Source organism: Lepisosteus platostomus, chromosome 8 (assembly GCF_059453375.1).
Source record: "Lepisosteus platostomus isolate fLepPlt1 chromosome 8, fLepPlt1.hap1, whole genome shotgun sequence".
In the NCBI taxonomy this organism is placed as follows: domain Eukaryota; kingdom Metazoa; phylum Chordata; class Actinopteri; order Semionotiformes; family Lepisosteidae; genus Lepisosteus; species Lepisosteus platostomus.
Genome location: NC_142618.1, coordinates 19031131 through 19058605, shown reverse-complemented (window position 1 = coordinate 19058605; position 27475 = coordinate 19031131). Strand labels below are relative to the sequence as shown.

The 27475-nt window shown below is 48.7% G+C and overlaps 3 protein-coding genes and 1 long non-coding RNA gene across 7 annotated transcripts; 2 read left to right on the top strand and 2 right to left on the bottom strand.

Moving 5' to 3' along the window:
- The first annotated feature begins 455 nt into the window (after nucleotides 1–455).
- aplnr2 (apelin receptor 2) lies at nucleotides 456–3737 on the top strand. The gene is made up of 2 exons (XM_088642734.1): nucleotides 456–723; nucleotides 1246–3737. Exon 2 carries the CDS (start codon nucleotides 1513–1515, stop codon nucleotides 2938–2940), a length of 1428 nt encoding a protein of 475 aa, XP_088498860.1. The 5' UTR covers nucleotides 456–723; nucleotides 1246–1512; the 3' UTR covers nucleotides 2941–3737.
- LOC148657033 (uncharacterized) lies at nucleotides 2696–12027 on the bottom strand. Its single transcript, XR_015940839.1, has 4 exons — nucleotides 11644–12027; nucleotides 8320–9799; nucleotides 5953–6104; nucleotides 2696–2818 (listed from the first exon to the last, which is right to left on the bottom strand). It is a non-coding gene; the product is annotated as an uncharacterized LOC148657033 (long non-coding RNA).
- A 132-nt stretch (nucleotides 12028–12159) lies between these two features.
- Nucleotides 12160–17214, top strand: tmem17 (transmembrane protein 17). Its single transcript, XM_088642736.1, has 5 exons — nucleotides 12160–12374; nucleotides 13459–13562; nucleotides 13783–13896; nucleotides 15364–15507; nucleotides 16803–17214. The coding sequence occupies exons 1-5, from the start codon at nucleotides 12266–12268 to the stop codon at nucleotides 16899–16901; spliced, it is 570 nt and encodes a 189-aa protein (XP_088498862.1). The 5' UTR covers nucleotides 12160–12265; the 3' UTR covers nucleotides 16902–17214.
- A 1386-nt stretch (nucleotides 17215–18600) lies between these two features.
- On the bottom strand, nucleotides 18601–27379 carry LOC148657031 (uncharacterized). Of its 4 annotated transcripts, XM_088642732.1 has the most exons (6): nucleotides 26858–26976; nucleotides 26012–26183; nucleotides 24976–25298; nucleotides 22635–22810; nucleotides 22043–22133; nucleotides 18601–21339 (listed from the first exon to the last, which is right to left on the bottom strand). In XM_088642732.1, the coding sequence occupies exons 3-6, from the start codon at nucleotides 25181–25183 to the stop codon at nucleotides 19964–19966; spliced, it is 1851 nt and encodes a 616-aa protein (XP_088498858.1). In that variant the 5' UTR covers nucleotides 25184–25298; nucleotides 26012–26183; nucleotides 26858–26976; the 3' UTR covers nucleotides 18601–19963. The 4 variants fall into 4 exon arrangements, with proteins under 4 accessions (XP_088498858.1, XP_088498857.1, XP_088498856.1 ...); XM_088642731.1 differs by lacking the exon at nucleotides 26012–26183 and having other exon boundaries at nucleotides 18601–21336; nucleotides 26858–27379; XM_088642730.1 differs by lacking the exon at nucleotides 26012–26183 and having other exon boundaries at nucleotides 26858–27375.
- Between the last annotated feature and the right edge of the window lie 96 nt (nucleotides 27380–27475).

The following is a 27475-nucleotide window of genomic DNA, read 5'->3' as shown; positions in this document are numbered from 1 at the left end:
CAGGGAGACATGCACTTTCTGCTGCACTTTGAGAACTACTCTGGGGTTAGACGAGCATTCTTCCCTAAAATAATTAATCTTATCCCAGAATTCCCACACTTGAGCAACTTCCCATCCTACTGGGGAACGAAAATCATTATTGCTGCAGCTCGGTATGTGATCTCCTGTCACAAAACAGGGAGTGAGGGAGTGTCTCAAATACAAATATTTTGTCATTCTTGTATATGTTTATTGTTACTTCTTTGGCAATGCTGTAGTTCAGTCAATGATTTTGAAATGTGAATTTGTCTTTGCTGTGTAGCATCAGTGAAAGGAATGTGTGGGTGTGTCATCTCAGTGTGTATTCTGGGTGTGTGGTGTGTGGAGGTAGTAGTGTTTGCCTTTTCGGATGTTTACTGGAAACGGGGTCTTCACACAGAGCGGGGAGGAGAGAGAAAGGGGAGGAGGGCTGGAGAGAGAAGGAGGGAGGGGACTGGAGAGGGAGGAGAGGAGAGGTCTACTTGGAAAAGAAAGAGTTGAAGCAGCTGTAGATCACTCATCCCTCCCGAAAGAGAGAGGCAAGAAACTGAAAGACAGGCAGAGTGGAAAAGAGAGAGAGCCACTCTCAGTGCGGTCTTTCTGAAACACACCAACGGAATTTAGGAGAGAAAACAAGCAGAAGAAAACAGAGATCACAGCTGTGAGAGGGAGAAGTCCCAGTTTTCCAGGGCTCATTGAATGAAGGTAAGAAAAGACCAGTTCTTTACTCACTGGGTCTTCGATTTCTCTGCAGAGATCAGATGATGATGGTGATGATGATGAAAGGGTCATATGGTAAAATAAAGTTTCTGATGAACTAGATTGCATTTGTGCGTCCTCTGCAATAAATGTTGTGATATCCTGCAGATCTAGAATAGAGATTCTCTCAAAAGGTTTAATAGTAAATGCTGGATTGCTTGCTTGAAGTCAGGAAGGATCTAGTCTAAGATCTGCCGATGAGCGTACAGAGTAATTTCTCCTGGTTTCCCTGTGTGCCCATTTAAAAAAAATGTGATGGAGTCTGTTATGGATGCACAGTGTCTGCTATGGGACATGGAGAATTAGTTTGAAGAAATGAGTCATCTAGACATTCTTGTAGTATTCTCTGCACACACTTCAGAAAAAAGGTGGATTTCTTTTTCTTTTCCGAACCCAGATTTAAATAGCAAAAGTGGTTCCTGTGGGGCCTCCAGTCTCTGATTTGCTTTCCTGTTTCTTGCTAATCAGGGCAGAGGAAGAGCTGGAGAGATGGGAGGATGAGCGAGAGGGGGCAGGAAAAGGGCACGAGGGAGTCTGGGATGCGGAGAGGAAGAGGCAGAGGGAAAGAGGAGCGAAATAGCCGGACCGGCTCGCACGCACAGCAGCGCTGACTCAGCGGGTGGTAATCAGAGCCCAGCAGACCCCCCTGGACAGAGAGTCATCCCAGCTAGACACGGACACAGCGGGGGCGCCACCTGCCCACACAGAAGAGCTCCCACACCTCACCCGAGCGCCATGGCGGCCTCTGCCCCTGCCCCTGGCCTGGCCCTGCCCACCCCCTCCCCCTCCCCGTCTGCCCTGGCCCTGTGCGACTACAGCGAGTGGAGCCCCACCTGGGTCCTCATCCCCCTGGTCTACCTGCTGGCCTTCGTCCTGGGCTCCCTGGGGAACGCGCTGGTCCTGTGGCTGTACCTGGGATGTTCGGTGCCCCGGCTCCGCCGGGCCTGCCCCGTTCTCCCGCGGGTGCCCCCCCCTTCCTCCTCCTCCTCCTCCTCTTCCTCCTCGCCCGCCCCCTCCCGGCCGGGCCGCTCCCTGACGGACTCCCTCATCGCCAGCCTGGCGGCGGCCGACCTGGCCTTCGTGGCCACCCTGCCGCTGTGGGCGGCCTACACCGCCCAGGGCTACCACTGGCCGTTCGGGCGGCCGCTCTGCAAGCTCAGCAGCTACCTGGTGGCCCTCAACATGTACGCCAGCGTCTTCTCGCTCACCGGCCTCAGCGTGGAGCGCTACTGGGTGGTGGCGGGGCGGGGCGCGGGGGCGCGCCGGAGGGGCGGGAGGCTGGGGGTCTGGCTGGTGGCGGGCGTCTGGGCGCTGGCGGGGGTGCTGGCGCTGCCCGCCCTGCTGCTGAGGACGGTGCGGGAGGTGCAGCTGGGGGAGGACGGGGAGGAAGTGGAGACGCAAGGCGGTGCCGCCCACTTCCAGGACCAGGGGGTGGGGGCTAGCGTCCCGCCCTCCCACAATCCCCTGCAGCCCGACGACGGAGGCGCCTTCCACCCCCACTACTCCTGCGTGATGGATTTCTCCGGCCTGGTGGGGGCGGACGACCCGAGCGAGAGGGACAGGGCCGAGCTGCTGTGGACAGCCGCGCTGGGGCTCAAGTCCACCCTGCTGGGCTTCCTGCTGCCCCTGGGCATCCTGCTGCTCTGCTACGGCTCCCTGGGGCGCCTGCTCTCTCGGCACTTCGGCAAGAGGGCGGGGGAGCGCCGGCGGCAGAGGCGCCTCCTCAGGGTCATCGCCACCCTCGTCCTGGCCTTCTTCCTCTGCTGGCTGCCCTACCACGCCAACAAGATCCTGGACATCCTGGTCAGCCTGGAGGTGCTGCCGACCTCCTGCGCCTTCGAGAGAGTCCTGGTCCTGGCGCACCCCTACGCCACCTGCCTGGCCTACGCCAACAGCTGCCTCAATCCGCTGCTCTACGCCTGCTGCGACCCCTCCTTCCGCCGCCGCTGCCAGGGCCTGCTGGGAAGGTGTCGGGGGACAGGAGGGCGAGAGGAGGAGAAAGGAAAGGAGGCCAGCCGGAGCTCCGGAGTGCAGTCTGGGTCTGAGAGCAAACAGAAAAGCAAGAGAGAGGGGGAGCAGGACAAAGTAAGGAGATGCAAAGACCAGCCTGATGCAGAGCAGTACTCAGAGACTGGACACTACAGTACATTAACACTGCACTGAGAGAGAGGGGTTAATACAGTCCAGACACACTGACTGGACACTACAGTACATTAACACTGCACTGAGAGAGAGGGGTTAATACAGTCCAGACACACTGACTGGACACTACAGTACATTAACACTGCACTGAGAGAGAGGGGTTAATACAGTCCAGACACACTGACTGGACACTACAGGACATTAACACTGCACTGAGAGAGAGGGGTTAATACACTCCAGACACACTGACTGGACACTACAGGACATTAACACTGCACTGAGAGAGAGGGGTTAATACAGTCCAGACACACTGACTGGACACTACAGGACATGAACACTGCACTGAGAGAGAGGGGTTAATACAGTCCAGACACACTGACTGGACACTACAGGACATGAACACTGCACTGAGAGAGAGGGGTTAATACAGTCCAGACACACTGACTGGACACTACAGGACATTAACACTGCACTGAGAGAGAGGGGTTAATACAGTCCAGACACACTGACTGGACACTACAGGACATTAACACTGCACTGAGAGAGGAGGGTTAATACAGTCCAGACACACTGACTGGACACTACAGTACATTAACACTGCACTGAGAGAATATCTGAGAGTGGCTGAGTATCACTGATTCTGGACCAAAGACATGAACAGAAATAATGACACTTCATAGCTGAAGAGTTGCCACATCCACTCCAGAAGAGGACAGAGAAAATGCCCGACAGGAGTGAGAACTTTGTACTTGTTCAAGAAGGATTGTGTATATTTATTTCTTATATTTAGAATAGTAAAAATAAAATACTATTTTAAATTGTGTTTTTATTATTTAACTATTGTTCACAAATTTGTATATTGGTATCACAACCTGTATTGAGGTATCTCTATCAGATTCAAAACATCAGAATGGGTGTTTTAAAATACAGGAGTCAGGAGTCTTAGTCTTAGAGCAGGAGTCTTTAGTAACAGAATGTACATCATAATATATTGTGCAGTGGTACAGAGTAAAAGATGTGTAAAATACACAGTTGAACAGTGTGGACAACATCCAATACAGTACTGTGTGGGCTTGGTGTACAGTACAGGCAGTGTACAGTGGGCTGGGTGTACAGTACAGTTGGTGTACAGTGTGTGTACAGTACAGTGTGGGCTGGGTGTACAGTACAGGCAGTGTGCAGTGTGTGGACAGTACGTTGAGCACTGGGTGTACAGTACAGACAGTGTGCAGTGTGTGGACAGTACGTTGTGCACTGGGTGTACAGTGTGTGGACAGTACAATGTGGTTGGGATGTACAGTACAGTCAGTGTACAGTGTAGGATGGGTGAACAGTACAGGCTGTGTACAGTGTGTGGACAGTACAGTGGGCCGGGTGTACAGTACAGGCAGTGTACAGATTGTGGACAGTACAGTGGGCTGGGTGTACAGTACAGTCGGTGTACATTGTGTGTGCAGTAAAGTGGGCTGGGTGCACAGCACAGTCAGTGTAGAGTAAGTGCACAGTACAGGCAGTGTACAGTGTGTGGACAGTACAATGTGGGCTGGGTGTACAGTACTGGTAGTGTACAGTGTGTGGACAGTACGTTGTGCACTGGGTGTACAGTACAGTCAGTGTACAGTGTGTGTGGGCTGGGTGTACAGTGTGTCGACAGTACAGTGTGGGCTGGGTGTACAGTACAGGCAGTGTGCAGTGTGTGTACAGTACAGTACACTGGGTGTACAATACATTATTCACTGTACAGTACACTGATTACACCATACTGTACAATGACTACACTGTACTGTACACCCAGAAAGAGATGGTCAGTGTACTGTACAGTGTAGACCTATTTTACAGTACTGTGTGAAGCAGTTTATCAAAATGCAGAGCTTTTTTCCTGAAATACCGTGGAAATGGAGGGTGAAATTGTTAAATCCTCAATAAAATCCTTAGCCCAACACCCACACATGGGCTTAGAAACTTGTCTCCATCTTCCACTCCCTCCTTCATTTGTAAAATGAAGGTGTTTTGATGAAGGCATTTCTCTCCAATTTCCCCCCTTTTTCCACTATAATTCCTGCCCTTTACTCTTCATCCCCAATTCCTGGAGAAAGATGTCTCACTGTGTTCTATGTTCAATGTGATTATTGTTTTTTCAGGGAAAAGAAAGAGTATTACATGATATTGCATACAATAATGAATACATGTGAACAATCATCGTGGCAGGAAAGTCTTGGTACCTAAACAAACCGTGTAAATCAATCATATAAAAACAGGAAGGAATCAGTAGAAAAAAGGAAACCAGAAATCTGGAAGAGAAAAGCAAAGGAAACGGAGAAAAGGAAGTTAAAAAGGGTAGTGAAAGGACAGAAGAGGGGCGCCACAGTCTTCAAGGTCTTTCAGGTGTCTGGGTCGAGCTGCAAGCTCTTGAAGAAGTTTAAAGGGGCTGCCCGGCAGAATTAAATTTCGCAGTTGAGCCACAGAGGGAAAACCTAATTGTTTCAAAGGTGAGGAAGTACATCACATCCCTTACCCAGGGAGTGAAGGTGGATGCAACCGGGTATTGCCAATGGAGCAAAATCAACCAGACTGGTGAGATACAGCTTGCCAAGGGTGAAGTGAGGCAATATTCCTGCAGAGCCCAGTGATGCTACACATTATCAATAATAACAACATCACTTTATTAACCCTTTACAATTTCTTGCATTAGGAATTATCTTTTCGCATACCCCAGCTTGCTCTCCATGAGACACACAGACAGGGAGAGAGCCTGGGGTCAGAGCACAGGGTCTGCCATTGTACAGCACCCCTGGGGTTAAGGGCCTTGCTCAGGAGCCCAAGGGAGTAGGATTCCTCTGCCGGCTGCGGGATTTGAACCAGCAACCTTCCAGCCACAGGCGCAGATCCTGAGCCACAGAGCCACCACTCGGCCCCCGTCCCCCATTCAGAAAGATTCTGCTCCGTCCCCCCACCCCGGAGCTCTGGAATCCATCTTGCATTTACATGTATTCATTTGGACAACGTTGACTGTATAAAGTACTGGCACCTCACCGTTTCTGAACATGCAACACAACTGCCGTTCAAGCGCCACCTGCTGGACGTCAGCCACACATGCAGTCAAGGGAATGGAGGCTGCCAGATGTGCGAACAATTGTTAGGTGTCTCTCAAGTTCTTTGCTGCCTCGGGGGTAGCTGCTGAAGTACTTGTAGTGGTGACATGCAAATAAAAGATTCTTGTCTGTTCCAAGATTTTCCCATTCTTTCTGTGATCACAAGAGCGGTTACAAAGAAGAGGCGGGCGGCAATTCAGCCCATTTGGTGGTGGGTTGTTAATTGATGTAAGGATCTCACCCAGCTGCTTCCAAGAATTACATTCAACCACATGGTTAGGCATCTCGTTCCACCCTCCCACCACCCTTTTTGTAAAGACATGTCTTCCTTTCTTGACTGGAGGATCTCATCCAGATATTGTTTTAGAGAAGCTCGAGTGTCAGCTTCAAAAACATGGCTAGGCAGCTTGTTCCACACTCCTACCACCCTTTGTGTAAAGAAGTGCATCCGATTCTCACTTTTAAATGCACTTTCACATAGTTCCACCTCTGTTTTACTGTTCACTAAGAAGACGTGAGAAAATAAAGAATCTTTTCAAGCTTTTTAAACTTTTCAAAGTGAGGTATGTGATACATTAGCTACTTTAATTTTTCTCCTGAAAGACCAGAGAGGGGTATGTAAAGGCCAGTTCCTCTGTAATCCTTTGCTGACTTTCTCCTAGGAAGTTGTTAGTGTAATAATCCACCAGTATCTCATAATGCTGCAGTCAGGTCCAACTGAGGTGGAGGTGCCAATTTTTAAAAAGCACTGGGGGATTATGTAACATTAGTGTTAGTGTTAAAGTGTGTTTCTTCAGTAATCTTGGAGTCTCATGGAAAATTTCCAACTTGACCAAGTGGATTGTGTATATTCTATGTGAACTCATCTCCTGTCTATAATAAACTGTGCTAATGCTGTTTGTATATATTCTAATATATGTGTATACATTCTAAGCAATCTCATTATTCATCTCATTAAAACGGTGCTGTCTGTAAATATTCTGTTACTTTTAGGTAAGCAGTTATAGTCTTCTTCAGTAAACATCCGTGCATTTCTTTATTAGTACATTTGGTGATTTTGTATTCCTCAATTGCTTTTTTGCCACAAGGATTGATTTGTTGAATTTGGGATTAGACTTCCTATTCCTGGCTATTTCTCAGGAGGTCTTTTTGTCTGCTTCATACAGTAGTTTCTACCCTCTCAATTGGTGCGGTTAGTGTGTCTGGACTGTATTAACCCCTCTCTCTCAGTGCAGTGTTAATGTACTGTAGTGTCCAGTCAGTGTGTCTGGACTGTATTAACCCCTCTCTCTCAGTGCAGTGTTAATGTACTGGAGTGTCCAGTCAGTGTGTCTGGACTGTATTAACCCCTCTCTCTCAGTGCAGTGTTAATGTCCTGTAGTGTTCAGTCAGTGTGTCTGGACTGTATTAACCCCTCTCTCTCAGTGCAGTGTTAATGTACTGGAGTGTCCAGTCAGTGTGTCTGGACTGTATTAACCCCTCTCTCTCAGTGCAGTGTTAATGTACTGTAGTGTCCAGTCAGTGTGTCTGGACTGTATTAACCCCTCTCTCTCAGTGCAGTGTTAATGTCCTGTAGTGTCCAGTCAGTGTGTCTGGACTGTATTAACCCCTCTCTCTCAGTGCAGTGTTCATGTACTGTAATGTTCAGTCAGTGTGTCTGTACTGCATTAACCCCTCTCTCTCAGTGCAGTGTTAATGTACTGGAGTGTCCAGTCAGTGTGTCTGGACTGTATTAACCCCTCTCTCTCAGTGCAGTGTTAATGTACTGTAGTGTCCAGTCAGTGTGTCTGGACTGTATTAACCCCTCTCTCTCAGTGCAGTGTTAATGTCCTGTAGTGTCCAGTCAGTGTGTCTGGACTGTATTAACCCCTCTCTCTCAGTGCAGTGTTCATGTACTGTAATGTTCAGTCAGTGTGTCTGTACTGCATTAACCCCTCTCTCTCAGTGCAGTGTTAATGTACTGGAGTGTCCAGTCAGTGTGTCTGGACTGTATTAACCCCTCTCTCTCAGTGCAGTGTTAATGTACTGGAGTGTCCAGTCAGTGTGTCTGGACTGTATTAACCCCTCTCTCTCAGTGCAGTGTTAATGTCCTGTAGTGTCCAGTCAGTGTGTCTGGACTGTATTAACCCCTCTCTCTCAGTGCAGTGCTAATGTACTGTAGTGTCCAGTCAATCAGTATGTCTGACAGAGTCTAGTGTACGGATGTTATCCAGCTGGTGGCTGCTTTGTGCCCTACTGGGAACTTGATCAAATTTCACAATAAGCCTCTTTTTTAATTCCTCGTTCCCACACCGACGATTCGACTCACTCGTGACACGCAGTCCCTCGCTCCTCATTTCCCATCACCCCCTCTCCGTCTCAGCGCTGTCCTGTTTTCTCTCTCCCCCTCGCTCCGCCCCGAGCGGTGGGGGATGATGTGTGCAGATCCCTTGCAGCCAGCGGCCCGGAGTCGTCACTGAGGAGAAAGAGAGGGGGCGTGGGCCTTTGTGTTGTGTAGGAAACGCGCGAGCTCCCCTGCCTTGAGATTTCCCACCTGCAGCCTCTGGCAACCAGCCGGTGAGAGCAGGGAGATGGAAGAGAAAAGAGAATTTTGCAGCAGACGCGCTGTGTTTTTAGTGATGCAGAGACGTCATCCATTTGCAGCCTGAAAATCCTGCTGCTCTGAGCTTGTCCCTGCAGGTCCAAATCCTGCACTTTAAAAAAAAAATCAACCTACTGGTTTTTAAAGCAGAAGAGACTTGGGCTTCTCTCAGCAATGCAATCCCTGAAACTGTTCCGGCACTGACCCACCCAACCCAGCTCATGATACTGTTGAGGTTACAAGATAAGGCATTTCCTCTCAACAGGAAATCCGAGCAATGAGTTGTTCTTTTAATTAAACTTGTTTTGTTTCCCCTTAGAAGAATGGCAACATAGTAGGCTGTATTGATTTGCCCTTCTGGAAAATGGATAAAAATCAAGGTCAAAGGTCAAAGTTCATAAGTTTGTTGGCCTTACATATTTTATATATATAGCTGTAAATCTTATACAAAATAGATCCATTTTACAGATTATTTGCAGTGTTGTGATACAATATTTTGCACGTACTGTCCAGAAAAATCTATTGTAGTACAATACTGCACAGCAGTAAGGTATTTTGTAATACTATAGAGCAGTCCCCTCCCTCTCTATCACGTTATCACTTATCACTTACTCCTTAACACAAGGAGTTTCCTCTGTAATGGGGTAATATCTTTTTTGCCTATGGGTTTGCCCTGTTTTCACTGTGCTTTACTTTGCTAGAATATGCTAAAATCCTCAGCTGTTAAATGTTAACGTTATAGGTTTAGAAATGGAGTTCACAAGTTCCAGATTCGTATTACCAGCTTCTCTTTTCCAATAACATCACAACTCCCTCCCACTCCATTAGCTGCTCCAGATGTGCACAGCTGTAGAGAATTAACTAACATCGGAAGCACAAAACATCTGTGCGGATACCCACCCACCTTTTCAGAGCCTACTGTGTGTGCATTACTGTAGGGTTCTCTGTTTTCTCCTCTCTCTCCAGCTGTCTCCTATCCTGTTGTGTGTGTCTTCTGTCCTGTTATATTACTGAGAGATTCTCTATTATCGCCTGTCTCACTGTGTCTCCTGTTCTGGTTTTTGTACTACTGAATGATTCACTGTTGTCTCCTTGCTCTCTAATTGTGTCTCCTGTCCTGTTGCTTTGCTGAGAGATGTTCTCTGTCTCACTGTGTCTTCCATCCTGTGTGACTATTCCAGCAAAAAGAGCCTCTGTAAAGACGGATCTGAAATGAATGAATACACTGTAAGAGAGAAGCAAATTGGTCAGATTATTAGCTGATTTGGCAAAACTCTGCATTTTGTTCCAGTTTCAGATACTGTATATAATGCATCAGATAACACATTATATCTGTGTATTTGAACGTGTTCTTACTTGTTTCTCGGCAAGGGGGATGTTATTTTTCCCTCTAGAGTTGTCAGCAACTCGTAAGGATTCTGGATCATACTGTCTCAGTGGGGGACCATGGACCACGGGCAGTGACGTCTGACCACTAATGCTGAAACTATTTTGACGTTGCACAGCACGCACGGTTGCATCAGATGTCTGTGTGGGTTTGAAATGAAGCAGTGGGCGGATGGGGCTGCATTAAAAGCCAACGAGAGAGGCAGCCCCAGACTGTCTGATGCCATGATATTTTCAGATCTCACGGCTGCTCAGCCCAGTGGCAGGAAATGAAGGTTTTGGGTGGCGTGACCCCAGTGCAGGATGAAGGTACAGGACATTCTCGTTAGTCACCTCTCTCTGGCACTGGGTTCATTTCCTGTGTCTGTATTTAGATTCTTTCCTCTTGACCATGGGCTCAAGGAGGCTGACGTACAGATCTGGCAGGAGTTTAAACATTCACAGAAGCGTGTGTGCCTTCATACATCCAGTGATCACACAAAGCGGTTCTTTTCCTTTGGAACTGGAAATCACTGATCTACTTGGTAGATGAGGGCGCCAGCCAGGGGTTCCCCCAAAGCGTGCTCCGTCAGGGCTCCCCTCTTCTTCAGCCAAGCGAAGGTACTGGACAGCAGACTGGCAGAGCTCTCTTAGTGCTGCCAACTCCCAGGACTCCCAGCCAAGTTGCATGGGCTGTAGACCCATATCCCGGCTGATCTCAAGGTCACCCAACCCCAGCTGTTCTCCTGCAGTGGTGTGCCGCCCTGCTGGCAGTCCTGCGCCACAGCTGGCTGACGATATCAGCCTGATGGCAACCAGCGATTCCAGGACTTAAAGGGCACAGCTGAGTGAAACCACTGGGGATCCCCCTTCAGCCCAGCCCCGCAGTTATTTTAAAGCAACCCTGAATCCAAACTTTTGTCTCGAGTGTGTGTGTGTGTCTTGTGATGGACTGGTGTCCTGTCCACAGTGTACCCTGCCTTATGCCCATTGCTTGCTGGGATAGAATTCCAACTCCCCCGGGATAAAGTGATTAGAAAACAGAAGCATGGATGAGTTGCAGATGTTGCCACTTTCCCTATCTTTTTTTTTGTTTACCCAAGCAACAGCAGCTTTAACTGAAATGTAGAGCTTTTACAATTTGCCCCTGGACTGACCAACTAGAACCATTTGGTTAAACAATGCATAGTGCTGTTCTGCTCTCTACACTAAACACTAAACAAAACTACTTGAACAAACTGAGTACATGATAACATACAATAGTTATTGTGCAATTTACACCCTGCTGTCATTTATAGATACAAAATAGGGAACAAAATACAAACTTACTAAATGCTGGTGATGCCTGTGTATCACAGAAATTTGCCTTTAGCACAATTAAAGACAAAATGACATGGTTTGTGGCACATGCATGTTATTTGAAGGGGATTCTGATTTAGTGGCCTTCAGTCATCACGGTAGGTTACCCAAAGATGATACTGTAGTTTCATACCATCGGCTTCTCAGCCAAGCATTGACACCAACTGTTCTCATAATATGAAGCGCTAGTATTGCAACAAGACATCGTCTAAATTAAAAACATATTTTTCGTCATTTCTTTCTGTGTTATAGCAAGTATTTTACTACACGACACTCACGCTGTGCTCCGGTGGAGATGAACTTAGCCCTATCTCTTCCAGACTGTACCTGTACGATGATGTCCTTACATGCGGTACTGGTGGGCAGTAGAGCATTTTGTATTTCTCCGCCTCAACAGTAACTTTTACGTCGTCCATCTTCGACGTGAATCTCGAGCTAATCTTTTCACTGCAAACAGACGATGTGAGACGCAGTTTGACACTTTATTGATTGCTTGGTTCATGGCCTCATCACCTGTCTTTGATGACAAAGCGGCTCACACTACTGGCATTTGGGCTAGTCGACACCTCTATAAAAAAATTGGGGGGGAAGCAGTTTTTTGGACAGGATATCGATATGTTACAATGAAGACCTAAATATCCAGATTGTACTGAATTGTTCATTTACGTGTTTAAAGCTCCATTTACGCACACAGTGAAGACTAATGCCTCCCAACGGTCATGTCGCACTTGCAGCTGTGAATTGCTCATGTGTGCTCTGATTGGCTGTCGGAGCGTCAGTTGTCTAGGCAACCTGAGGTTTGCGGCGCTTCCTTTTGTCTGAACCGGAAGGAAACTGTCGCGCCATGTAGGCCATTCTGGCTCCAGAGAGCCTTTAGAGGCAGGCGTCTCGCCTTACCGGGGGTTAGAGCCGAAATGACTTTCCTTTCCCAACCCTAGCTGAAAGAAAGATGTCTCTACCGGAGCCTGTGCGAAGGCGCCTGGAAGACTTGTCTCGCACGGTTTTTACCGACCAGAACCGAACTCGGCCCCTGTATGAGGAGCATTTCGCTTCTGTCAGTAAGTCTTCAAGATATTTAATTGTCAACTTACATTTAATAGAGACGGATCATGGAGTATGACGTACTGTGCCGTACGGTTTACCCATGTTCAAGTTCTTACTACAGAATTTGTAAAGAGGGAATATTTATAATAAGTGTGTCTGGACTGTATTAACCCCTCTCTCTCAGTGCAGTGTTCATGTCCTGTAGTGTCCAGTCAGTGTGTCTGGACTTATTAACCCCTCTCTCTCAGTGCAGTGTTAATGTCCTGTAGTGTCCAGTCAGTGTGTCTGGACTGTATTAACCCCTCTCTCTCAGTGCAGTGTTCATGTCCTGTAGTGTCCAGTCAGTGTGTCTGGACTTATTAACCCCTCTCTCTCAGTGCAGTGTTAATGTCCTGTAGTGTCCAGTCAGTGTGTCTGGACTGTATTAACCCATCTCTCTCAGTGCAGTGTTCATGTACTGTAGTGTCCAGTCAGTGTGTCTGGACTGTATTAACCCCTCTCTCAGTGCAGTGTTAATGTCCTGTAGTGTCCAGTCAGTGTGTCTGGACTGTATTAACCCATCTCTCTCAGTGCAGTGTTAATGTACTGTAGTGTCCAGTCAGTGTGTCTGGACTGTATTAACCCCTCTCTCAGTGCAGTGTTAATGTCCTGTAGTGTCCAGTCAGTGTGTCTGGACTGTATTAACCCATCTCTCTCAGTGCAGTGTTAATGTACTGGAGTGTCCAGTCAGTGTGTCTGGACTGTATTAACCCCTCTCTCTCAGTGCAGTGTTAATGTACTGGAGTGTCCAGTCAGTGTGTCTGGACTGTATTAACCCCTCTCTCTCAGTGCAGTGTTAATGTACTGGAGTGTCCAGTCAGTGTGTCTGGACTGTATTAACCCCTCTCTCTCAGTGCAGTGTTAATGTACTGGAGTGTCCAGTCAGTATGTCTGGACTGTATTAACCCCTCTCTCTCAGTGCAGTGTTAATGTACTGGAGTGTCCAGTCAGTGTGTCTGGACTGTATTAACCCCTATCTCTCAGTGCAGTGTTAATGTTTTGTAGTGCCCAGTCAGACTGTGCGTCTTTATGATTAAAACCTTGCCTTCTCTCTTGCAGACAGTGAGGTGGTGTCTAGTCTTCCTCTCCAGATGTCCCTGTTCTTCAATCTGTGGTTTTTCCCCCTCTGGTGGGTGTGTGAGGTTGTCATGCTACAGCTCAAGGTAAACTTATAAGCCTTCGTGTCTGTTGCTCTGTACCTCTTTCTGTCTCTCTCTGTGTTTGGGTTTCTGTCTTTCTTTATTCTTTGTGCCTGAAAAAACAAACATGTCCTTCACTCTGCTTCCTTCTTTTACCTGTACTGTGTTAGCGTCCTAGACTGTGTAGATATTTGGTGTTTGAACTGGGTTAATGGCTCCCTTGTTCTGTCTCTTTCTCTCTCAGTATCCAGTGCTCACGGATTACTACAAGTTCATTCTAATCACCATCCTCATTTTAATGACTGTGATAGAAGCCATCAGACTTTACCTGGGCTACACTGGGAACCTGCAGGAAAAGGTACCGTCTGTGTCTCTGTCTGTTTTTGAACAGTCTTCACTCACCAGGGGCTGTGGTGAATAGCCAACCTTGAAACAGGGACAAGAGTAAAAGTACAGGTGAACAGTCATGTTAAACCAGGGGGCCATGGTGAAAGTACAGGTGAGTCATGTTTCACTGTTCTCTTACTGTAGTGTTTGCACTCACCCCCTTCATAATGAAGTGCTTTGAAAAACTACTTATTCCACACATTAAAGCCAGCATTCCAAAAACACTGACGCTCCAGTCGCACACAACTAGACTCCAAAATAGCTCTTCCCCAGAGCCGTCAAGCTGGTGACGCCCCCACTCCCTCCCATCACACTATGATCTCTCCTCACTTCTTCCTGTACCCACAATGACTGTACTCCTACGCCACTACATACACGACAACTGAATGTTAGCCAAAGTTGTACTTAAAACTGTAGTAGTTTACTAGTTGTAACTTATTAATCACCGTATTATTTTTGCACTGTTCCCCGGATTACTTTTGCACTGTTTTTGTCCAGTTGTGTATTTTTCTCTGTTTGGGTATTTGCACAGTTTTTGATTACACTATTATTATTATTACACTATTATTGTTATTGTGTTACAGTCTATTGTCTTGTCTTCTGTTCTATTTATATACTGCACCTGAGAGACTAATGAGAAACACTTTTCACTATACTATGCACCCGTGTTAGTATAAATACAAATGAAGTTGAATTGAATTGTGTGTTGGAATTACAGCAGGATAGTCCTGTTACCAACAAGCTTAACTCACATTAAAAGATGAAGGTAGTTGTAAGAGTATGATGTAGTAGACACTAAAATGGACAGTGTTACAACTGTAGAAGCATAAATTTCATGAACTACGGACTGATAGACAAAATTTACAGTAGCACAGATATTACACTAGCAGACTCAAGTCAAAACATAGTCTGTTGCAAAATTACCAAAATGTACAATACAAAAAGCACCTTGTTTTGGAGTGACACATTATTGCACAGGTACAGGCCAAGTGTTAGAGAATTTCATGGGTGTGCAGTTTTATATGAAGCAGCACCATGGGGTCACTGAGCTGCAGTCTCTGAAAGCCTGTTGTGTGAACTCTGTCTCCCCCTGGTGGCAGGTCCTTGAACTGGCTGGATTCTGGCTGCTCAGCCTGTTGTGTAAACCTCTGTCTCCCCCTGAACTGGCCAGGTTCCACCTGCTAAGCCTGTTGTGTGAACCTCTGTCTCCCCCTGAACTGGCCGGGATCTGGCTGCTCAGCCTGTTGTGAGAACCTCTGTCTCCCCCTGAACTGGCCGGGATCTGGCTGCTCAGCCTTTTGTGAGAACCTCTGTCTCCCCCTGAACTGGCCGGGATCTGGCTGCTCAGCCTGTTGTGAGAACCTCTGTCTCCCCCTGAACTGGCCGGGATCTGGCTGCTCAGCCTGTTGTGAGAACCTCTGTCTCCCCCTGGTGGCAGGTACCTGAACTGGCCGGGTTCTGGCTGCTCAGCCTGTTGCTGCAGCTCCCTTTGATCCTGTTCCAGCTGTTCAACAAAGCCATCCTGATCCAGCCGCTGGAGCGGGGCGTCCACATCGTGCTGGCCCTCTTCCTGCTGACCCAGGTGAGAGCCTGCCTCCGTCCCGGCACCGGAATCCGGAAGATGAATCCTCTCTGGCCGAGCCCAGGGCCCTTGCCCCCCGCGGCTCTGCGGCAGCTGTCCGTTTCTCTTGCGGGTTAAGGCTCTATTTCCGGTCGGAACGCCTGTCTGTCCTTGGCCCGGGCGATCTCGTTTGCATTGCAAGCTCCAGTTGGTGCTCTGCATAAAACTGCAGTCTCTGTACCCTTGAAGGGCGAGCTGGTTCTTCCCAACATCTGTTTGAACAACAGTATGTCCATATCGGTACAGTCCAAGCGAATGCATTTCATTCATCAGAATAAGACCCATTTCTCTAGCAGCCAGTTAGTTTACAGTGGAGGGATTTTGCTAAAAAAAAGGGGGTATTTAAAGCAAAATTCGTACATCAGGAACCAAAAATGTCTAGCAGTTACCTTATTCAACAGGACAGTTAAAAGACTGAGAAGAATGGTTTAATTGAAGGCATGTGATATTTCAAAGTAGCCTCTGTAAATTCACAGCCCGCATAACTCATATACAGGAAGAAAGGTACTTGCCTTTTCGATGACTTCCCTTCAGGTTTTATTCCGGTCAACGTAGACAGAATATAACATCAATTGACTGATGAGAGTCTAAATATTTAATTTTGTGGATTTTCTTGAAATTATTTGATGCTAAGAAATGTCCTAGGGTGTTCATTTCCAAACTCAAGGCTACGCCCTTCCTGTGTGCTCCATTCCAGAGTTTTGATATAACCAGCTCCTTCATTTCTATACTGATCCTGTATTGACCCTGCTGAGTATTAGGTAATTAAGAAGCCACTTGTCGCAAACTGGAAGGCCTGCAGACTGGGTTGAATTAGGAACAGATCCTCGATTAGATGGATCCTTCCAGTAAAGCCGCATGGGATACGTGCTGCCAGCAGGAGGCAGCAGTGAGGAGCAGTGATTAGGGTGCCGGACTCGTTCATGGAAAGCTGTGGGTTCGAATGACAGGTGAGATGCTGCTGTTGTAACTTCAGGGCAAGATACTTCACCAGAGCCAGTAAAACAAATTCCCAGCTGTATAAACGGGTGCAAATATCCGTCGCCTTGGGTAAAAGTGGCAGATCAGTAAATAAGTAAATGGCTAATGAGCAGTAGCTCTGACACATGAACGCTTGCCAGCCATCCACTCTTCCAGGGAGGGAACCCAAGCTTCTCGATAAAGCACAGCTCAGAGTACGTGGACTGGCTGTAGTTTTCAGTCAGAATGCCATGGCGTCTGTAAACCCCGTCTCTCTTTCTCGTTTGCTCGCTCAGGCTCTCACTGGGTTGACTGCTCTCCGCTCGATGGTCCGACACACTGAGAACCGCTTTCACCTGAGACAGTTCAGCGGCCTGCAGGAACTCGGGACCTGACATCCTGGAGCGAAAGAGCACCTCCAGTTTTGAGTGACTGGCAATCTGATGAGGACCGATGTTCTGTCTGGCATCATGATTCACCTGCCGGTTGACTGGCAGACACACAGGCCTGTGACATATGGGCAGACATTCAGAATGACTGACAGCGGTACTTCAACAGATGGAATAACAGATCATTATTTTCATATGTATATATTTTTATTTTTACTGATACGCTGAAACCCAACTGAAAAAAATTGTAAATTGTAAAAAGTATTGTGTGTAAATGTGTGTACCAATAAAACCAGGATCTTCTTGATTAAAAAAAAAACCCCACTCATTTTGCTTTTTGAACAAGTAAAATGGCCTTTCTTCATCTCCTCTCCCTCTCACTGCCTCTGCTATCCTGTTTTGTGTTTATTACCGAGAGACTCCGTAATCTCCTCTCGTTTTGATTATCTTGTTTGTGTCAGATGAAATGTAACTTGAGATCTTGGAATGGGAATTTTGCGCATGAAGTTGCCTGTAACTTTTACTCTTTGTTTTAATCCCAGTATTTTTACTCATCTTTCCCGGTCCAGATAATCAGTTTCCTCTTTAATAGGCTGTAGTTACTGTTTTACCGGGGAAATGTGCATTAAAGGTACACGGCCTGATTATGACATTTGGGAGCTTAAATTTGATTAATCCCCTAATGTAAAGGATTAAAGTGGAATCTTTCTCAGAATCTACACGCCATAAACCTGATTTAGCAAGAAACTCAGAGTTGTGCCGCTTTTACTAGTAAAAAGATAGTAAAATTTCATTGCTCTACTGAGAATTTTGTGTGTCTGTAAATTTTAGTCACTGTCTAGGGTGCAAAGTGGACATTTTTAATGTATACATCTACGTACAGCACAAAGTGGGAAAGTAGGACCAACAGTGTCCTGTTTTCTTCTGTACAAATAGTTTTTAAACCACTTCTTATTTTCCAGCTGTTCAGAGAAAATAACGGGTTTAATAGCATGTGGTTTGCAGCACAATGGCACAGCTTTTTATGGTAAAGAGGGCACATCAGGCTGCCATCACACCTAGAAAAGGCAGAGACAGCCTTCTGTGCAGGGGTGCAGAGAGAAAAGTGTATCCAGGGACTGCACTGCAGAAAGAGGAACGATGCATTAAACATTAAACACACCATGAATCTGGGGAAACTCACTTTTAAAAATAAGGACCCTGGAGAAATGAAACTGAAAAAAAAAATTAAAGGGAAAACCCAGAAAGGCAAAACGTGTACATAAACATTAAGCATTTTAAGCATAACCTTAGGAGACTCTGGGACATCAAAAAGAAAAGGATCAGAATGTCATCAGTCATCAACAACAAATGTGACAGCCAACATAGAATTAAGCACACATGTGAAAGCAAGTATTATGAAACATACCAGAAACGAAAGACACTCACCTGCCTCATGATGGGGTTCAAACAGTGGCCCTACTAAAAACTCGCACCTGAGTGCATGAAACTTAAACCACGACAACAGAGACCTCTTCCCAGCAAGACACACCTGAGCACACCGCAAGGTAAGAGCACAACTAGAACAATAACATTTACATAAATAAACAAGAAATATACAGTCACACTGTCGACATGTTGATAGCCACTGGTCTGTACAGTCCCCTTCCACCTAAACAAATGCAAAACACGTGAAAAGAAAAAAAAAACAGTTGAAGCGTCTTAGTATCATTAAAGTGACATTTATTTACGCAATGTGGGTGACAACAACATAGGAGAGCAAGTAAGAATCATCATCAGTTAAATCTACAGTACAAAGGCACAGATCACACTCATTTAATCATGATGTCTTTGATATTTTACGTTAGACACACACTTCCCACACTGGAAATCCTGATGCCTAGGGGTTCTGGGGTAGCAGTGATTATACAGATGAATTGCAGCAAGGGTATGAAGTGTTTTTAAAAGAAACCCCCAAATCACCAGTTGTGTGTTTTAATGTCTCTACTTAAAACGTTGAACCCTGTGACCGCACACGGGGGAGAGTGAGGAAGGGCGGTCAGACTGCTCTGATTGGCCTGTCTTCCAGTCACAGGAAGCTCCGCCCCACACCGGATGATGAGCACTGATTGGAGGAGAGCTGTCCCGCTCACTGCCAGCACTGTACACCTACAATCACTCAGGAGGCCACAGGGGAGGTAGGGAGGCTATATCACCCAGAGAGACCGAACCAAATAATCCCACCCTACCATCAATGGTAGGCCAACAGTGGATTTCCAGTCACAGCCATCTAGAGACATGACCCAGGCTTGAACGCACAATTATAGAGCTCAGAACAATCAGCACGGCTTCTGTCCCTGGTGGTCCTTCCCATCCTCACCTGCCTTCGCTACAGCCCTGTTCCTGGCTAGCCCCCTCACTGCTCCTTGTACTCTGCCTCAGGCCGCCAGCCCCTCTGCCTGCACCGTGTCTTGCACAACCCCTGGGACTCTACACTGGATCCGGTCCTCAGTGGGAGCACTGTCGGGCCCGTTCCCCGGCACAGTGCCCCGACGGCGGAGGAGACCGACTTGAGAGGGCAGACCGCCCAGATGATGCACGCCCTGTCCTGTCTGGCTCCAGGTGCAGACAGACCAGATTCTCCCTGATCCAGTCCTGACGTTGTGTTGGGTTTGGCAACCTGTAAAGAAGTAACAGAAAGCCTCCTCGACTCACGAAGCCTTGCGAGAATTTATCCATACACACCCTGGGGACCTCCCAGCTATGTGTGGGGTCTGGCACAAGAGGCTGCAAAGAGTTTTCACAAGGGTGTCGCCTCTAAGAAGTATGAAATGCCAAAACGAGCCAAGAGCCAACGTTAACTTGTGTCCTGTGACCTGTGACCTGTGCTCTTGCTCCATCTCAACAGGTTTGACAGATCTGATCAGCACAGCGCTCAGGGCAGCGGTTTGTTCGCCATGTGTGTATGGGGTTAGGCCATGCAGCTCCATGCTTAGGCTTCAATTGGAATAAACTGGACCAGAGAACGGGGGCTCCACCTGTACAGTCACCAGGAAAATAGGAACTGCCGATACGGACCAGATGGGGCCCTACGGTCTCTCTTCGGTGTGAGTAATCAAGTGCCTCTTGAGGTCGCTGGTCTGAATGAAACTCTTCTTGCAGATGGTGCAGCAGTAGGGCCTCTTTCCCGTGTGCGTGCTCTGGTGCCTCTTCAGGTTGACTAGTTTGCTGAAGCTCTTCCCGCACTGGCCGCAGCAGTGCGGCCGCTCGCCCGTGTGAATCTGGTGGTGCGCTTTGAGGTTGCACGACTGCCGGAAGCTCTTCCCGCACTGCGAGCAGGTGTAGGGTCTCTCCCCGGTGTGGATGAGCTGGTGCGTCTTGAGGTGGCCCAGCTGGTTGAAGGTCTTCCCGCACTCGGAGCAGCAGTAGGGCCTCTCTCCGGTGTGGATGCGCTGGTGGATCTTCAGGTCGCCCGCCAGGCTGAAGCTCTTCCCGCACTGGGCGCAGCGGTAGGGCCTCTCTCCCGTGTGGATGCGCTCGTGGGATTTGAGATGCCCCGAGTAGCTGAAGCTCTTCCCGCACAAGGTGCAGCAGTACGGTTTCTCTCCTGTGTGGGTCCGCTGGTGCATTTTGAGAGACCAGGCGGTGCTTAAAACCATGCTGCAGTGGGCACAGCGATACCCCCCAGTGTTTGCGCTGGACGCTGCGGAGCTCTCAATGGCCAGCGTTGGGGCAATTGAGCAGGACGGTCCAGTCAGCTCCTGTCCGTGCTGTACCGATCGGCTCTCATCCACGCCTCTCTCCGGGGGCGTTTCCCCCAGCTCCTGGCAGGAGATCTCCCTTTCCCGCTGCTCCGCAGGCTGTCCACCGTGTTCCCAGTCCCCCGGGAATCGGACCAGCCGCTCGACCCCTTCGCTACGCTGCTCCTCTTTAACGGGGGCCGGATCCGAGCTGTGAGGTTCCAGGTGCGCCCTGCCAGGTCGTTCGTCGGGTCCCAGCGGTTTGCCATCCGGGCCCTCCACTTGGGCGCGGATGGGCTCCAGCTCGATGTGTTGCTCTGCGGCCTGATGGGGCTGGAGCTCGGCACCCTGCTCTGTAATCCTCAGGACAGTCACGTCTCTGTCGCTCTGTGTTTCCATGATGACGGGCTCCAGTTGGCCAGCTGACCACGTACCGCAATCGCGTCCGACACTGCTGGGCTTCTCCGCGTGGAGCTTGGATCCCAGCAGGCTACACTGCAGCGTGACGCAGTCGGGCCAGGAAGCCATCACCTGCACAGAGTCGCGTCCCCTAGGCCCGTCTACGCTTGGCCTACATCTTGGCCACCTGGCAAGCTCTTTCTCGCCCCCTGCGGGTGCGGGCTCTGTCTCTTGCCTCATGCCAGAGCCCCACCTCTCCCTGGGGCACTGCTGCTCAGCAGGGCTCTGTTCTCCAGAGTCGGGGAGCACGCTGCCCTTTGAACCTGCTACAGACCAGAGAACAAGGTGTAAGAATGACCCCCATAATGAAATGCTAAAGCTACTAAATTTTGGAACTGATTTATTTGTTCCTGTCTGATATACGAGACTGGATGTGTCCGTTCTTGTATGATTGGTGTGAGTGATTCTATCTGTACCTGTCTGATCTGTGTGTCTGTACCTGTCTGATCTGTGCGAGTGTGTCTGTCTGTTCCTGTCTGATCTAAGTGTGTCTGTCCATTCCTGTCTAATCTTTGTGTGTGTTTGTCTGTACTTGTTTGATCCGTGTGAGTGTGTCTATCTCTTCCTGTCTGATAGGTGTGAGTTGGTCTGAAAACCATTCATGTGTAATCTGTAAACATGACACTCACGCTGTACACCCGCAGAGATTAACTGGGCCGTATCTTTTCCAGACCATATCTGTATGGTGATGTTCTTACATGATTTGCCGCTGAGTGGAAGAGCAAGATGTGTTTCTCCACCTCAACATAAGTTTTACGTCGTTCAACCTTGATGTGATTCTTGAACTAAACAAGATGCAGTTTGACACCTCACTGAGTACCTGGTCCATGATCTTGTCACGTGTCTTTAATGACAAAGATGGCTCAGGGAATCTAGTGGCATTTGGGCTAGTCAGCACCCTTAAAAACATCCTGTCTTTCATGGTGGTAGCAACACGTTGTCATTTTCAGCGGTTCGTGCTTGACACACCTGTGGCTAATTCTCCCTTCAGACAGCCGCCGCCCGAGTCCTCTCCAGGCCTCTCCTGTTTGACAAGAAGCGATTCCTCCATGTCTTCGTACTATAAAAGACAAGAGGAGATTTCTGAGCAACACTACACTACATGGTTCTAGATATGCACTGCAGTTACCACTGGTAGTCCACACCTGTACAGGAGTAGAGGTGAGCTATCGGAATATAGTGCTGTGCAGAGCACTGTTTCTTACAGTGCTGCCTACAGCAGTGGTTCCCAACCCTGGTACAATGTCTCTACGGGTATTGACTTCAACAACATGGCTAAGCAGCTTGTTTCACACTCCCACCACCCTTTGTGTAAAGACATGCCTCTTATCCTAACTGGACAATGTCATCCTGCTGTGTCTTGAAAGAAGCCAGAATATTGGCTTCAACAACATGGGTAAGCAGCTTGTTCCACACTCTAACCACCCTTTGTGTATCACCATGCCTCCTGTTCCTCGGTTTATTAGTTTAGGAAGTGTTTAAGAACTCAACCAGTGTCATTTTAAACCTTGGCAAAAAACATTATACAGCTGAAGACCCAGATCAAATTCATACTACTGACCTCCTCTTTAATCACAACAGATTCCAGGTCAGTGTCCTCCTCTGTGAGGTGGACAGGATACCGATCATCAGCTCCCACTGGAATGCCCTTAGACATCAGCTCTCCGAATGTCCACAGACCCCGTTCCTTGTCAAAGAGGCTCTCTGTGACTGCAGGAGCTCTGTCCTCCTCAGCTCCTGCGAGAGAGAAATTGCAGACAGTTCTGAGCACAGCTGAGGAGGAGTAATGCCAGTATGGAACCAGGCTTGACACAGTGAGCGGGTCAGAGAAGTGACATCACGATCTGGACTCCTGGACAGTGGAGACCTTTGTTGGTCTTTTGATGGTGACCGCTGTCTAGGGAGTGGTGCTGTGTCTGACTCCACTCTGTGGGAGACTGCGATCCAGTCCCAGCAGGGACAGAGCAGAGCTGCACGTGTTACGCCATAATGTGTTTTACTGATACAGTGCCACTCACACTGTGGGCATGTCTGACACAGTGCCACTCCCACCCTGGGTCTGATAGAGTGTCACTCCAACTACTCACACTGTGGGCATGTCTGACACAGTGCCACTCCCACCCTGGGTCTGATAGAGTGTCACTCCAACTACTCACACTGTGGGCATGTCTGACACAGTGCCACTCCCACCCTGGGTCTGATAGAGTGTCACTCCAACTACTCACACTGTGAGCATGTCTGACACAATCGCACTCCCATTGCAGGCATGTCCGATAATAGTGTCACCCCCAGTGTGGGCGTGTCTGATATGGTGTCTCAAACAGACTCTGTGGGTGTGTCTGACACAGTGTCTCACTAAGACTCTGTGGGCGTGTCTGATACAGTGTCTCACGCAGACTCTGTGGGTGTGTCTGATACAGTGTCTCACACAGTCTCTGTGGGTGTGTCTGACACAGTGTCTCACATAGACTCTGTGGGTGTGTCTGATACAGTGTCTCACGCAGACTCTGTGGGTGTGTCTGATACAGTGTCTCACACAGTCTCTGTGGGTGTGTCTGATACAGTGTCTCACACAGACTCTGTGGGTGTGTCTGATACAGTGTCTCACACAGACTCTGTGGGCGGGTCTGATACAGTGTCTCACACAGACTCTGTGGGTGTGTCTGATACAGTGTCTCACACAGACTGTGGGTGTGTCTGATACAGTGTCTCACACAGTCTCTGTGGGCGTGTCTGATACAGTGTCTCACACAGACTCTGTGGGTGTGTCTGATACAGTGTCTCACACAGTCTCTGTGGGTGTGTCTGACACAGTGTCTCACACAGACTGTGGGTGTGTCTGATACAGTGTCTCACACAGTCTCTGTGGGCGTGTCTGATACAGTGTCTCACACAGTCTCTGTGGGTGTGTCTGATACAGTGTCTCACACAGACTCTGTGGGTGTGTCTGATACAGTGTCTCACACAGACTGTGGGTGTGTCTGATACAGTGTCTCACACAGTCTCTGTGGGTGTGTCTGATACAGTGTCTCACACAGTCTCTGTGGGTGTGTCTGATACAGTGTCTCACACAGACTCTGTGGGTGTGTCTGATACAGTGTCTCACACAGACTCTGTGGGCGGGTCTGATACAGTGTCTCACACAGACTCTGTGGGTGTGTCTGATACAGTGTCTCACACAGACTGTGGGTGTGTCTGATACAGTGTCTCACACAGTCTCTGTGGGCGTGTCTGATACAGTGTCTCACACAGTCTCTGTGGGCGTGTCTGATACAGTGTCTCACACAGTCTCTGTGGGTGTGTCTGACACAGTGTCTCACACAGACTCTGTGGGCGTGTCTGATACAGTGTCTCACACAGACTCTGTGGGCGTGTCTAATAAGTGTCTCACAAAGACTATGTGGGCGTGTCTGATACAGTGTCACTCCCATTCTGGGCGTGTCTGACATAGTGCCACTCCCATTGTGGGCGTGTCTGATACAGTGTCACTCAATCATGGCCGTGTCTGACATAGCATCACTCCATTGTGGGCGTGTCTGATATAGTGTCACTCCCTTTATAGGCGTGTCTGATACAGTGTCACTCACCCAGCTCCGTGTGTTAAAACCGTTGAGAACCGAAGCCTGTCTCATCTTTAGAAACAGTGCCTCGTACCACAGAGCTCAAACTAGGGGATCCGGAGGGATCTCTCAGAGGGGTCTCAGTAGCACACAGGAACTCCAAGGCTGACTGGCGCCACACCCACACGCCCGAACCCACGACACCCTGAGCCTCACACAGTACTTCCGCCTTTCCGAGCTCCCACCGTCTGCTGGGGAAGACATGCTTTTCTGGCTGGGGGCTCGAGTTTTTTTATAACCCCCCCTCAGCTCAGAAACAAGGGCCTGAGCTTGTGCACTGACCTGCCGGCGCCTGGACCCCCACGGAGCGTGCCCCCCCACCCGCGGCCCGCCGCCGCAGGCGCCGCCGCAGGGCCTCGTTCTCCCGCCTGGCCCGGGCCAGCTCCAGCCGCGCCGCCGCCATGCTGCCCTCGAACAGCTCCGAGACCTCGCACACCGCCGCCCGGAACAGCGCCTCCATGACGGAGGCCAGCTGGCTGCGGAAGGGCATCCCGGCTCTCGGAGATCGGAGATCCGGGTCTCCCCTCTCTACAGCAGGGCGTCCATGTGAGAGGGGCTGTTCCAGAGCACAGGAAAGCGCCGGACCTGGACTTCGGCGCAGCGGCCTGGGAGGGAGAGGTCAGAGGGAAGAGTTACTGCCCTGTCTGCGCCACGCACCCTCGTATCCCCCTGCAGCTCCCAGCAGGCAGCCCCCTGGAGCTCAGCAGGAGGGAGCCTGGTCAGTACCTGGAGGGGAGACTCCTGGGAAAGCTAAGGCTGCTGCTGGAAGAGGTGTTAAGAGGGACCAGTAGGGGGCGCTCACCCTGCAGTCTGTGTGGGTCCTAATGCCCCAGTACAGTGACGGGGTCACTTTACTGTAAAAAGGCGGTGTCCTTCGGGTGATACGTAAAGCTGAGGTACTCAATGACCCCCATCCAGCTGTGTGATGAAAGAAGCCTGGGTATCAGTTTCAACAACATGGTTGGACAGCTTGTTCCACACCCCCACCACCCTTTGTGCAAAGAAGTGATTCCTGTTTTTTTTTTCTGTATGAAATCATTTATCTCCTCTGCAATTTCACTTTTCAATAATGCAAAAGAAGTACGTATTTTACTGTATTATGTACTTCTAATATATGTTCCTCAAATACTGTTTAGCAGGACCTCTTGGTTGGTGAAGGCTTGTTATGCTGCACTCGGTCGCAAAATAAATAAATGATAGGGCGTAATTAAATAAAGTGTGAAAACATAACTGTTCTCGGTTTTCAACGTGCTTCTCGCGTTTACAGAAATCACTATTGGAACAACGAATCTGAATGATACTAACAGCAGTTATTCACCATTTCAGGCATGCTACATATTCTCAATGTGGTGGTCCATCCTTCCCAGTCCCGGTAAGGACTGCACCTGCGTCATCGCGGGCACGGTGATGCTAAACTGCATCTGCGGACAGCCTCGTCACGGCTCAAACGTGTCCAGTCACCCCAGAAGAGATACCGCCGCCGTGTTAGTCTGCAAGCATCCCATTATCTCAGTGAACAAAATTAATGAATGGCGATGTCCAGTCAATCCCGGTGTGTTCTACTCTATACGAACACGATGAGCTGACTGCCTCTTCTAACCGCAGTATGAAGAGTTAACGGGAACCACCCTAGGCTTCATATTTGAAAGGCACACACTGCCATTCCATATGTACTACCTTCAGGTTATTTTTCACCTTCGTAATCCACACGATGTTGTACTCATTTTGTATATTCATTGACCGTGGGTGTTGCCCATGACGAAAGGGGTTTACACCGATAATTCGTACAAGTTCTCTTTTCTTGCCTTTTCGCTCAGTTCCGGCTTTACGCATCCTCCAAACGCTACCCTTTTTGTCAGAAACATGAAGTAACGAGATACTCATTTTGTACACTGCCCCGACACGTAGGCTTCATGTGGCGCACCTAGGGTTGCGTGCTGGACGGTTGTACACAGTGAAGGTTTCTATACCGTCTGTAGCAGCGTATCATATATACGTGGATTTAAGACGCACGACGTGATACATTAAGCGTAAACAATCACAGTATAAAGAGACAAAACGTTCACGGTTCACTGAACGACCTGTGACAAGCACGCTAGGAATTGAGACCGCATCGAAATGCAAAAACGATCCATCGTGATGGGCGATTTACAGCAAGGCTTACGCAAGGGTTACGCAGCTCACGGACAAAACTCTGCCCCGCAGCGGGTCTGGCTGTCCCAGGCGGTGACTCCCCAGGCTGTCACACGTACTCCCCGCCAGCAGGCAACGAGAACAGCAGCTGACGAACAAAGCTAGGAAGCGGACAGGAGTCCGCGGTTGGGCCCCTACGGCAGCCTTGTTTGGACAAGCAGAACCAGGCTGCTGCATGCGCATTTGATGCGACATCTGCAATTTGGGCGTAGAAATACCAGTTATCACTCTGAAAAACGGAAGTTGGGATCCTCTAAATAATGCAACTCCGTAGTGACTGTAATGGAGGTAGACCCTGCCTTGAGAAAGGATAGGTTTACTGACCACAGCTTGTCTGTAGAAACTGGACACGGACAGACCAGAACGCCTCAGTAGTGGGAGTCACTACGGTGCTGGTTCAGTTCTGGTGCAGCCCAGGAGTGGGTGTCGGTTCTACAGAACCAGGAGGCCATATCAGTGTAATGGTAGAAGAGTGTTTTCCAGCCCCCCAGGTTAGTGAACTTACACTGCATTTACAATTTGTCTGCCATTATAATGGCAAAATTCTGCTTCGGTAATTCAAGAGCCCCAATGCTTAGAATATACTAGA

Bases quoted from the DNA above. Each gene is read 5' to 3' on its own strand.
- aplnr2 (XM_088642734.1), top strand. From the start codon at position 1,513: ATGGCGGCCTCTGCCCCTGCCCCTGGCCTGGCCCTGCCCACCCCCTCC.
- tmem17 (XM_088642736.1), top strand. From the start codon at position 12,266: ATGTCTCTACCGGAGCCTGTGCGAAGGCGCCTGGAAGACTTGTCTCGC. The intron at 12,375-13,458 runs GTAAGTCTTCAA...TCTCTCTTGCAG, and splicing joins GGAGCATTTCGCTTCTGTCA to ACAGTGAGGTGGTGTCTAGT. The intron at 13,897-15,363 runs GTACCGTCTGTG...CCCTGGTGGCAG, and splicing joins CTGGGAACCTGCAGGAAAAG to GTACCTGAACTGGCCGGGTT.
- LOC148657031 (XM_088642730.1), bottom strand. From the start codon at position 27,081: ATGTCGCATCAAATGCGCATGCAGCAGCCTGGTTCTGCTTGTCCAAAC. The intron at 25,299-26,857 runs GTAAGCCTTGCT...TCTCCCTCCCAG, and splicing joins GTGAGCTGCGTAACCCTTGC to GCCGCTGCGCCGAAGTCCAG. The intron at 22,134-22,634 runs GTCAGTAGTATG...TGTCTTTTATAG, and splicing joins CTGTTGTGATTAAAGAGGAG to TACGAAGACATGGAGGAATC.